The sequence below is a fragment of the Coffea arabica genome, chromosome 2c (genome assembly GCF_036785885.1).
Source record: "Coffea arabica cultivar ET-39 chromosome 2c, Coffea Arabica ET-39 HiFi, whole genome shotgun sequence".
NCBI classification, from domain to species: Eukaryota; Viridiplantae; Streptophyta; class Magnoliopsida; order Gentianales; family Rubiaceae; genus Coffea; species Coffea arabica.
The window spans coordinates 17,796,552-17,807,892 of NC_092312.1; the positions used below are offsets into that span (position 1 = coordinate 17,796,552).

The following is an 11,341-nucleotide window of genomic DNA, read 5'->3' on the forward strand; positions in this document are numbered from 1 at the left end:
TCTTAAATCAACAAATGATCCCATACCAGGTTGTTCCAACATTCGTTAAACAAAGCACCCTGCACAAAGATTGGTTACATTTGTGTGTGATTCCGCCTGAATGACTTTGGTACAGAATACGGATAAAAAGAATGGTAACGTGAGACGCTTGTTCATTTCCGAAATTGTAATTTGTTCCATTGAAAGTTGTCTCAGCTGTATGAACTTAACACAGAGCTCCAAACTGGACGGATCAGAAACCTTAGAAAGTTGAGAGTACTCTAAAACCAGAGAGGCTTTAAAACACAAACACCGATGATCCTGATGTTCCATAATCCAAACATCCGGTGAACAAACTACAGCTAGTAATACAATCGTAAACCAAATTATCAATGCAAAATGAGAATACATCCAGTAGACGAGACCCAAACTTATGACGAAGCATAATAAAGCCAAAAGCTAGGCGATTGACGTTGAGACAGAGGAGGAGGAACGGAATATGGCGCGTGCATGCAGAGCAATGGGTCCTGTTTCTCTTGACTTGCTGAAAGTGATGTCTTAGTCCCTGGTTCCTTGTCACTTCATAATTCGTTTCTTCTCATCAGCATTCACGTCGGGCCCGGTTTACCAACCCCAACCGACGCTTTATCTAGTATCTTTTATCACAGTCCCTGTATCCACTGATTTCGCTCATCAGTTCGCTGGCTCACCAGTGTTGTACCATTTCTCTGAAAAAGATCAAGTTTCAAACATAAAATATTTGGGAAATAAAGTAAGCAAAAGTGGCTTTCTTTAACTTCATTGTCTACTTGACTATACTGTTTAGTCTAGAATTGTTTTTGGTCCATGATGCTTCGCCAATTCGTCAAATGGAAGAAGGTCATAGATGGGTTCTTGTGAAGAAACCCAGTGACAGAGATGCATGGAGCCCAACTTTGTCATCATCAAATACAGGGTCTAATTCGGGTTCGGGCCCTCTTAAGATTAGGTTCAATGAACCTGCTAAGTATTGGACTGATGCTCTTCCCATTGGTAATGGTCGTCTTGGTGCTATGGTCTGGGGGGGTGTTCCAGCCGAAGTTCTCAACCTTAACGGTAAAGTTAGCAGCTTTTTTTTTTTTTTTTTTTCCTTTATACGTCCTGATTCTTAAGAACTACAGAATTTTACCTTTTTCTTGTTTCTTTCTTTTTACCGTATTAAAGTGGCTATATGGCAGTGGGATGGATTATTTGTTCAACTTGGTTTCTCTCGGTCTTCTTAACTTTGCTGGGTGCCTGAATTTTATCTTATTGGTTAGCAGCTATTTGCTTTTATGGTTTTATTTATAAGAGACAGAGGAAAGTGGGAAGTCTAATTCTTTTGCTTCTTCATATCAACTTGCTTTGGGTTTCGGTGGAAATTGGAATTTACTGGCCCATATATCTGTCATCCAGTATAACAATTTCTATGTGATTGTATAAGGCAGGTAGCCCAGTTGCAATAGCAGAACAAGATAATATTAAAAGTTTCTGCTTTTATATTTTATTTGATTATTTTGTCTTGGATATTCGAATGTAGAGGACACACTTTGGACGGGCATTCCTGGGGATTACACTGATCCAAATGCTCCAGAAGCGCTAGCTGAGGTCAGGAAACTTGTTAATGAAGGCCAATATGCAGAAGCTACCAGTGCAGCAGCACAGTTATCGGGAGAACCATCTGAGGTACACTGTTTGATCATAATTTTTTAAGTTATTTTCGTGTTGTTTTAGCAGTCCTTTTAGATGAGAATCTACAATTATAGTAGGATACAATAATTCTCTTTGCCGCTGCTATGTGGAGTTTAGTGCAAGTTCTGCAGTGGAATAGCCACTTTGAACCTTCGTTATTGCCTCGACATACACATTTTTTTTTTCTGAGGAAAATTCAGTATGGAGTGTAGTAACTGTTGCAGTTTTAACAGTTCAATATGTTTAAGCATGGAAGGAGATCTTCGGCGCCATATTGCAGACTGGAATGAATACACGATTCACACCTTTAATGCTTTAGCTTGTTAACTCACTGTTGAAATACGTAGCTCTTTAATGCCATGTAATGTCATCCTTTTCTATGCTGCCCATGACATATAATGACATGCTCAAGGCGGGGCATTATTCACCAAAATGTAGTTCGCACTAGTCTTATTGACAGAAAAAGGGCCTGGAATATTTTTTTGGGGGTGGAAGGAGTTGGTTAATTCAGGCACAAAGAATAGGGGAAGAGTGGTCACTAGTTAAGTAGAAAACTTTATTATCAGCTAGGTAATGAACTTCTATTGCCATCAAATTTAGGACAATGTTGCATTTGAGGTATGCTGCTAGGGTTTAAATGGAGTTACAGTTTTGTAGTTATGGCTTATTTACTTGCTATCTTGGTTTTGTATCTTTTCTCCTGGCTGAGAAATCTCTATTGAAATCCATGGATAGCTTATTGCATTGCTTGTGGTGTAGGTATACCAACCCCTTGGAGATGTCAAGATAGAGTTTGACGATTCCCATACTAAATATGACAAAGAGTCGTACCACAGGGAACTGGACTTGGATACTGCAACAGTAACAGTAAGATATTCAGTAGATGAGGTAGAATTTACAAGGGAGTACTTTGTCTCTTATCCAGATCAAGCAATAGTAGTAAAGATTTCTGGAAACAAACCGGGGCGTTTGAACTTCACTGCATCGCTGGACAGTGAATTACATCACCGTTCATATGCAAACGGTAAAAGTCAGATTGCTATGCAGGGAAGTTGTCCTGGCAAAGGAATTGCATCTGAATCACTAGAAGATGATGACTATCCTGAAGGAATTCAGTTCTCAGCTTTTCTTGATTTACAGATCAGTGGTAGTATGGGTACATTACATGTTTTAGATGGCAAGAAACTTCATGTTGAGGGTTGTGATTGGGCCATCATCATGTTGTCAGCATCATCTTCATTCGATGGCCCATTTATCAATCCTTCCGATTCCCAACGCGATCCCAGTTCTGAGGCTCTTAGCACATTGAATTCAATAAAAAGATTTTCTTATTCTGAGGTGTACTCTCGGCATGTGAGCGACTATCAAAATTTTTTTCATAGTGTCTCACTGCAGCTCTCAAAAAGCTCCAAAAGTTCAATAGGAAATGGCTGCAACTTAACTAATAACTGTTTGGCTGGAGGTCAAAAACAGTCAATTTCAACTGCAGATAGGGTGAAAGCTTTTAAAACAGATGAAGATCCATCTTTGGTAGAGCTTCTGTTCCAATTTGGTCGATATCTGCTTATTTCTAGTTCACGCCCTGGAACTCAGGCATCAAACCTGCAAGGGATATGGAACAAAGATATTCATCCAGCGTGGGAGTATGTTCTGCATTCCTTTCTCCCTAATGTATTGCATTTATATGATTAGTATCTATGCTTGTTTCAGTGTAGGCCTTTCTACTTCTGTCTTTATTTGCATGATAGTTTTTGGGAAAGCTATTAATTAGACCATTGCTGCTGTGCATCTTCAGCTGTGCTCCTCACTTGAATATCAATCTACAAATGAACTATTGGCCTTCTCTTCCCTGCAATCTTAAGGAGAGCCAGGAGCCTTTATTTGATTATATATCTTCTCTTTCAGTGAATGGACATAAAACTGCTAAGGTTAGATTCCTTTCAATCTTTAGTTCGTGAAGACTTGTTATGATATGACTAATATTTTTTTATATGACTAGTATTGGGAAAAGGCAAGTGGAAATGTCTTGTCATGCACTGGGAAATTTTGTTAATGATTTGAGGTCTCTCCCTCCCATGTCTCTGTGTGACTGTGTTGTGGGGAATGGAGAATGAGGTGAATTTATTATCTTATTCAATCAAATACTGGTATAAGCCAAGAGGCTTTTAGTGAACAATATCCCTAAGCTAGCGTGGTCTCATGTCGCCAGTGTGACTGGTATGAGCAGTTCACTAGGAAGAGCCTCTGATGGCTTATTTGATGTGTTTTCTTAATTTGATGCACTATGTGGTTGAATTGCTGGCAAGCACGCACAGCTTTAAATTTCTCTTTCAACTGTACACGTAAAACTTCCATGTACTTAAGTTACAGAATGATACAGGTAAACTATCAAGCAAGTGGTTGGGTTGCTCATCAGATCTCTGACATATGGGCAAAATCATCCCCAGATTTTGGTCAACCGGTGTGGGCATTGTGGCAAATGGGTGGAGCATGGTTGTGTACCCATTTATGGGAGCATTATACATATACAGTGGACAAAGTAAGAAATGTGTGATCACCTTTCTTCCTTAAGCATTAATTGCTTGATTCTTCAATTAGTCAGAATGGTTGCACGGATTTTAAATTTTCTGTTCGGCCCTCCTTCTCCTGTTTCATTTTACAATAGAAGAGCCTTTGCTCTGAAGGTGCATGTTTGGCACACTCGGATAGATGCTGGAACTTCCATGTATCATCTTAATGAGCATCTAATGCTGTCTTTTAATATTTTTCATTAACCTAATTCATGGATTATAGTTTTTTCTCTATTCTCTCTCTGGGGTCAGTTAGTTGCTACCTCAAGTGCAGTGCCCCCTAATGCCTTTTGGGCTTGGGATCGCTGCCTGGAGTATGCTTCTAACCTTCCGGTAAATGTTTAAACTTAGTGAAGTGGCAGTTACGAATTTTTATGCTAACATCTTAAAGCATTTATTTCTCTGTATCGATACATTTGCAGAAGGGAACATATTAGCTCCAGTTAACTTTCTGAGTCATGGTTAAACTCCTCATACTTTATGTAACTTTCATTTTAGAGATTGTCAAACCTTGAAAAGATAGTTTTCCTGTGGCTTTTGCGCATCACCGGTATAACTGTGTTTTAGAAGCAATATTGTTGCAAGTTTATTTTACTGTGAAATGATAGTAACAAATTCTTAAATTTTTATGTTGGTAGAGAAAGTTTTAAGTTGTCTTCTTGGCAACGAGTTAGTAGTGATAAAGGACAACAGAATTTCACAGTACTATTTATTAATTCCTGTTATTTTTCTCTGGTCAGGATTTTCTCAGAAATAAGGCATATCCTTTGTTGGAAGGATGTGCTGCTTTCTTGTTGGACTGGTTGATTGAAGGCCCTGAGGGTTATCTAGGAACCAATCCATCAACTTCGCCCGAGCATAATTTTACTGCACCTGATGGTAAGCCTGCCAGTGTCAGCAATACTTCAACTATGGACATGGCTATCACTAGGGAAGTTTTCTCTGCCATTTTATCTGCTGCTGAGGTACATCATTTTTCACCACCCCCCCCCCCCCAACACACACAAACAAAAAAACCTACCCTCCCCAAACCCTTAGACACTTCATCCTGATCCCAAAAGTGGCAACACTCGGTAATTAATGCACTAAGAATACTTTTGAAGGTGTTAGATAAGAGCAAAGACATTCTGATTGAAAGAGTTCATAATGCTCAGCAACGTCTTTATCCAACCAAGATTTCTACGGATGGAACCATCATGGAATGGGTTTGTTATGCTCTGAACCACTTCTATTTTTTTTGGAACATTTTTAAAAATTATGCTGGAATAGATTGATGCTTGCTAGACTGGTTTGTTTTGGCCAAAAGAGTAAGTTGAGTTTGTTCAGTTGTTTATGCTGATGACAGGCAAAGGACTTCAAGGATCCTGAGGTGCATCATAGGCATTTATCACACTTATTTGGCTTGTTCCCTGGTCATACAATAACTCTGCAGAAAACTCCAGACCTCTGTAAAGCAGCAGAAAAATCACTACAGAAAAGAGGTTTGTATTGAGACTTCTTCAGAAAATGTATTGAAATCAGAATCTCGATTCCTTTTAATTCTAGTCATTTGTCACCTCCAACCCCTCCCTCCTAAGAAGTGTTACTCGATCTGATCCAACCGATTAATTGAGTTTTGTCCGTTATTTGCATATGATGTGATGGGAAGAAAAAAAGAAAGTAAAAGTTGTTTCATTGTGAATTATGGGGGGATAAATCTGGTGTTTGGCTTAATAGGATTTATGTAACCTTGGCTTCTGGATGATAATATTCCTCCGCCACTGCATGCTGGCAAGTTACAAGGTTCATACTAAGAACTAAATTCATTTTAAAGAATTTTAGATTAAGAAGAAAAGAACCAGCAAGCAGTTCTATAGTATCTCGGCACGTATGGCTGAGTAATGTTATCGTTGTTCTACATGTTTGACATCTGCTTGCCAGATTTGCTGATTGGCTTGTTATCTAACTGCCAGTTTTCTGAATTTAATTATGATACTCGTCGGCATCTTCTAAAAAAGTGGAGTACTAAAGAGTCTTTCTAGTTGTCAACTTGTTTTCTATTTGGATCAGGGATAGAAGGTCCAGGATGGTCAACTACATGGAAAATTGCTTTGTGGGCACGTCTTCATAACAGTGAGCATGCATATGAGATGGTCAAGCATCTCTTTGATTTAGTGGATCCTGAGAATCCGGAAAGTTTTGAAGGTGGACTTTATAGTAACCTCTTTACCGCACATCCTCCTTTCCAGATTGATGCAAACTTTGGGTAAGCATACGCGCACCTCTAGACTGACATTGACATGCAGTTCTCAACACTGTAGTCTCAGCACACACTGTTTACTGGTAAAAGCTTCTAGGATTATGTTTCTGAACGAATGTAGAAATGATTCATTTTGATATTATAGCTTGTCGAGTGCTGTTACCCTTTTAGAACGGGCCGAGCTTAATAATCGTTCCTCATTCCAAACCATGTTAAGCAAAATCATCTTGGGTGCTAACATACATGTGCAAATTCTGGTATCAGCTTCTCTGCAGCCTTGGCAGAAATGCTCGTTCAGAGCACCATGCAAGAGTTATACTTGCTCCCTGCTCTACCTCGAGATAAATGGGATAGTGGCTGCGTCAAAGGCTTGAAGGCGCGGGGCGGTGTGACTGTTAGCATGTGCTGGAGCGGAGGAGAGCTTGATGCAGTTGGCCTTTGGTCTGAGGATCGCAACGTTACAAAAAGATTACATTATGAAGGGACTTCTGTCACCACAACATTATCTTGTGGCACAGTTTACACGTTCAATAAGCACTTGCAGTGTGTGAGGTCGCATGCTCTTGAATAAGCTTTTCGCTGGGGAGAATAGGAATGAATGAGTTGGTCATATTTATTTCTACTACTATTTGAACCTAACTAAAAGGGAGCTTTTGCTGGTTCTCTCTGTCTAAGTTCTTGTTGAATAATCCCCAGTTATAATACTATTCCTACTCGGTGGTAGCCATGAGCCTACTGATGCATTGTCCTGAGAGATTGCAGTTCAAATTATTTGGGATAAAATGCATCGTTACGTTTGCCACAACATCTGCTTTTGAGGGAAAAGATCAACATTTAAATCAGCAGCTACACTACACAACATCAGTTGGAATATTACAGGATTTGATGCTTTGCGTCGTGGTGACATGTTATATAAAAGCCTTCGCGGTAGCAATGCTCAACGTCAAAGGAAAATCCAACAAACAGAAATAGTTACCACTTTTTAATCTAGTGGTGATTGATTTCGCAATGGATCGCAAGTAGTATTAAATTGGGGTTTTTTTCTTTTTCCTTTTATCTATTTTCCTTTCGCTGCCTTTCATGTCTTTAGCAAAATTCCTCCCTATTAAAAAAAATATATATATATATATGAGAAGCAAAATATTTTTTAAATCCTAAGACTAGTCGAATCCACATCAAACACTCCTGAGCTTGCGCAACGCCGTATTCTTACCCTCCCCGCCACGCTAAAACCCCTAATCCCAGCACAAAACCCTTTCAGCCCGCATTTCTAATCCTCAGTCCTTCCCCTCAGCTTCCGCTGCAGAGTGCAAACAGACCGAAACTTAACAAAAATATCAGTAATGGCGGCTGCTTGGCGTGGCTCCATTTCCAGATCACTCCTCTCCACCGCGAGAGCCTCCACCTTCCGATCAGCTCCAGCTCTGCCCCGCGTCCGTCCTCCAACTCTTTCCTCCCTTCGTCTCCGTCCCCGTCGCCTCTCCTTCGCCCATTCTAGGTTTATCGCCTCGTCTCCTTCTGGGCTCCATTTTCTAAATCATCTTGTCCTGCAAAAACCTTGAAAGAATTTTTTTAAATACTTGTCCAAATCATTAACTGTGGTTTTTTTTTTTTTTTTAAATCTCTATCGTACCATATGAATGGTTAGGACAACTGGCGAGCTGGGATGCGCTCAATCCCTGATGCCTCTGTGCAATTTGACGGCCGGAGCCCAACTGACATCCCACTTGACTGCTAACTTGCGGGCTTGTTGCGAGCTGTCTCACGGTACCTTCTGCCGAACTTGTCAGGATCGCTAGTAGTAGTTAAGTTTCTTTATTTGGTCTTATGCTTCTAAATTTAACAGGAATACTTGATAGAGAAATGAGCCAATGAATAATGCGTATAACCCACGCACTTCAATTGTTTGTTAAAATATCCATTTTTTTCCGCATTCCGGATTTATAATCTATACGACATGAAATTTCATATTGGTGCTTGGCCGATCTGGCTTAGGGGTTAAGTAGTTTGAGTTGAGTAGTTTTCGTTGGATTATGAATTTTTGGTTAATAAGAAGGAACTTGGGATGATTGGGATTATTGATAGGGAGGAATGGAAAAGATGGGTGATGTCAGCTGCAATTCCGAGCATCCAAAGGCGGGAGTAATGGTCGCACTGTAGGTTTCTATTTTTGTTCTTTTTTAACTGCTATCATGTTCTTTAATATTGTCCATGGAGTTTGCTTGACGCCGTATGAATGGTCAAAAAAAAAAAAATCTCGAAAACTCAAAAGAAGTTTCAAGCTTCTGGAGGTACATAGGAAATCTTAATGATGTTGCATTTTTGTATTGTTAAATTAAATAGTAAGGAAAGCAGTGTGGAACTGTTTTCCGATTGCAGGTGAGCGCATGAGTTTGATTCCCGACCTAAGATTGGCTGAAATATTTCCATGAATAATGAACTACTGATTAGCAAGTGGTGTTAAAATGCTGCGAAGTTAGTGTTTATTCCTTTCCAATTCTCGTTTTTACTATTGCTGTTTGTCATGGGTTCACCTGTTCAAGAGGATAAATAAGCATTTTGTCTGCATTGCTATGTGAAAGTGGCTTTGCCTCTCTGTTGGTTTTTTGCCCTCAAAATAATACTGGCAACTTTTGCAAATTTGGTTCTAGCCCTTGGCCAAATACTCTCTTGATAGCTAATTGTCCTTTTATCGGGATCTCTGTAGATGAAGTGCATTTGCGTTCCTGATAGCACAATATTTCCTTTCAATCTTCTGACCATTTTTTTGGTTGGAGCTCTGCCTTTGGCCAGCAAGAGTCTAATTGCGTGTATATTTACCATGGGAAACCTAAGCAACCTGTACAATATACCCAAAAAGATTTGTGTGTTGGTGTGACGACTATTAATTGCCTATGGATGTACAATCTTGCTTCCGATGTTTGTTGGCATGACCTCACATAATATACATTGTGCATGTTTTTGTATGATGGCAGGTACTTGAACATATTGTTGGACCAGCACAACAGCTGCTAGTTGACTTGGACAAACCTTACAGGAACTGCTTCTTGGAATTGCAAATTTCAATGAGAATACGTGTAGGTCGTTTGTTCACTTTTTTCCTTAGAAACTAGAAATTTAATGACTTAGAACAATATCGTGGATTACTCGAGCAAGTGGGTTGTGATCTTCATATAATTGTGATGCATGAATTTCTTGTTCTAAAATTCCTAGCTTTGCTGTTATAGTTTCCTTTCAACGTGTAAATTTCTAATTGGCTTCAATATTGCAGCTTCCTCTCTGTCATGTATTTGAAACTATTTCATGCAAGTAAAGCGCACACAACATTTTGCTAAACACCTAAACATTCCCACTTCATACCAAGAATACTGAGCCTTGTGCTCAGCTCTTCTTCTCTGTTCGTCTATGAGAAAATTGCAAATCATCTGCTAGCAACCAAACTCCATTGTTTATGTTTCTGGTGCTCTAACTGCCTGGCCCTAGAACTGCCTGGATCAGAGAAGCCATTATTATCGATTGGCATATCAGAGAATGATTTTCAGCTGTGTTAGCTTTAGTGAAAAAAAGGAGGCAATAGCAACTGTACATGTTTGCCATGCAGATTGACCTTCTTGTAAAGCTTTACAACGTCATTACAGTCTGGGCAGTTAACAAGCTTCTATTTGGATTAAAGAATTGTTTTCATGATGAACGCTACAATTTTCTTTTTGTTATCGCTACTGAGTTGCCTGGATTAAGCTGTGTAGCTACTTGTTTTAGCTTCAATATTTCGGGTTATCTGATAACAAGTTAGGGTAGTTTAGGATGGTCTGAGGAGCCGGTGCTTCTTATTTTCTGGAATGCAGTAAAGAGGGAGGAGACAGAATTGTTGAAAATTGGAATGGAAGCCTATGTTGGGCATTCCGAGAGAAGGGATCGAGTTTTGTTTAAATAACTGGCCAATTAGGTGAGTGGTTCAAGGTTATTTCATTGACAGCGCAATTAATTTTTGTAGGCTTACCCAGTAAGCGAAGTTTTGAGCTTCCATGGTTTTGGTTTGCTGTCGTTGGTTGTAATTAAATTGCATTAGCCGGAAAATGTGAGGTGACCTCAATCTTTGGACGACCTGCAAGTCATTGGACTGTATGCATGAAGATGAAGAACAGATGCCAAGAAAAAAGAAATCTATAGTGAAGTCAGACACTTACTCCAAGTGGTCCTTTGCCTAATCTTTGTTGCCATCCACCTAGACCATCATGATGCAGCACCTTATTTGGATGTGAGCACAGGGGGATAATGAATCTCAAACTTATTCAGTTAGGAAAGTTCCTACTTCCCGAGTTTTACTCCCCTCCACATTGGGCTTCAGTGGGATGGTTTAAGTGGCACTAGACTATTAAACCACTCTATGGAGATGTTAGATATACATGGTCGAAGTCGTGATCCCCCTTCATAATGCGATGCTGCTAGAGCAAGGAATCAGGAGGATTCTTCTATCCGTTACCTCATCTTTTGCCTTTTTCTATCCATTCGGTGTCATGAACTGATCTGAGATCTCAAGCTCGAAGGGGATAATAATATGGCCCTCTTCGTGATTACTTTTCACATTCTTGCATACCCGAGCATCCAGATGGAAAGGGAAAGGTGAGCTCAACAAACTCTCACCCACTGCTCCAAAGTGACTTGACATTTCCATGTTGGTTGGTAGAGCTAGTCATTTACATTGGATACCTTGTGAAAAGAAGCGGGGTGACACAGTGCCTGTAATTCGCCTCTACCGCTGCATGCCTAAAAAGGACGCGAACATGAAGATGCCCACATAGATACACATGTTCGGAAGGAAACAGAATCTACCTACACCAGC

The 11,341-nt window shown here is 39.8% G+C and overlaps 1 protein-coding gene across 4 annotated transcripts; it reads left to right on the forward strand.

The window, feature by feature from the left end:
- The first annotated feature begins 417 nt into the window (after positions 1–417).
- LOC113726489 (alpha-L-fucosidase 2) lies at positions 418–9,834 on the forward strand. Of its 4 annotated transcripts, none has more exons than XM_072074823.1 (13): positions 418–1,074; positions 1,538–1,683; positions 2,449–3,332; positions 3,485–3,617; positions 4,070–4,228; positions 5,000–5,224; positions 5,363–5,464; positions 5,605–5,740; positions 6,309–6,504; positions 6,763–7,996; positions 8,147–8,302; positions 8,584–8,654; positions 9,474–9,834. In XM_072074823.1, exons 1-10 carry the CDS (start codon positions 849–851, stop codon positions 7,067–7,069), a joined length of 2,514 nt encoding a protein of 837 aa, XP_071930924.1. In that variant the 5' UTR covers positions 418–848; the 3' UTR covers positions 7,070–7,996; positions 8,147–8,302; positions 8,584–8,654; positions 9,474–9,834. The 4 variants fall into 4 exon arrangements, with proteins under 4 accessions (XP_071930924.1, XP_071930923.1, XP_071930926.1 ...); XM_072074822.1 differs by having other exon boundaries at positions 8,147–8,265; XM_072074825.1 differs by lacking the exon at positions 8,584–8,654.
- The last annotated feature ends 1,507 nt before the right edge of the window (positions 9,835–11,341 follow it).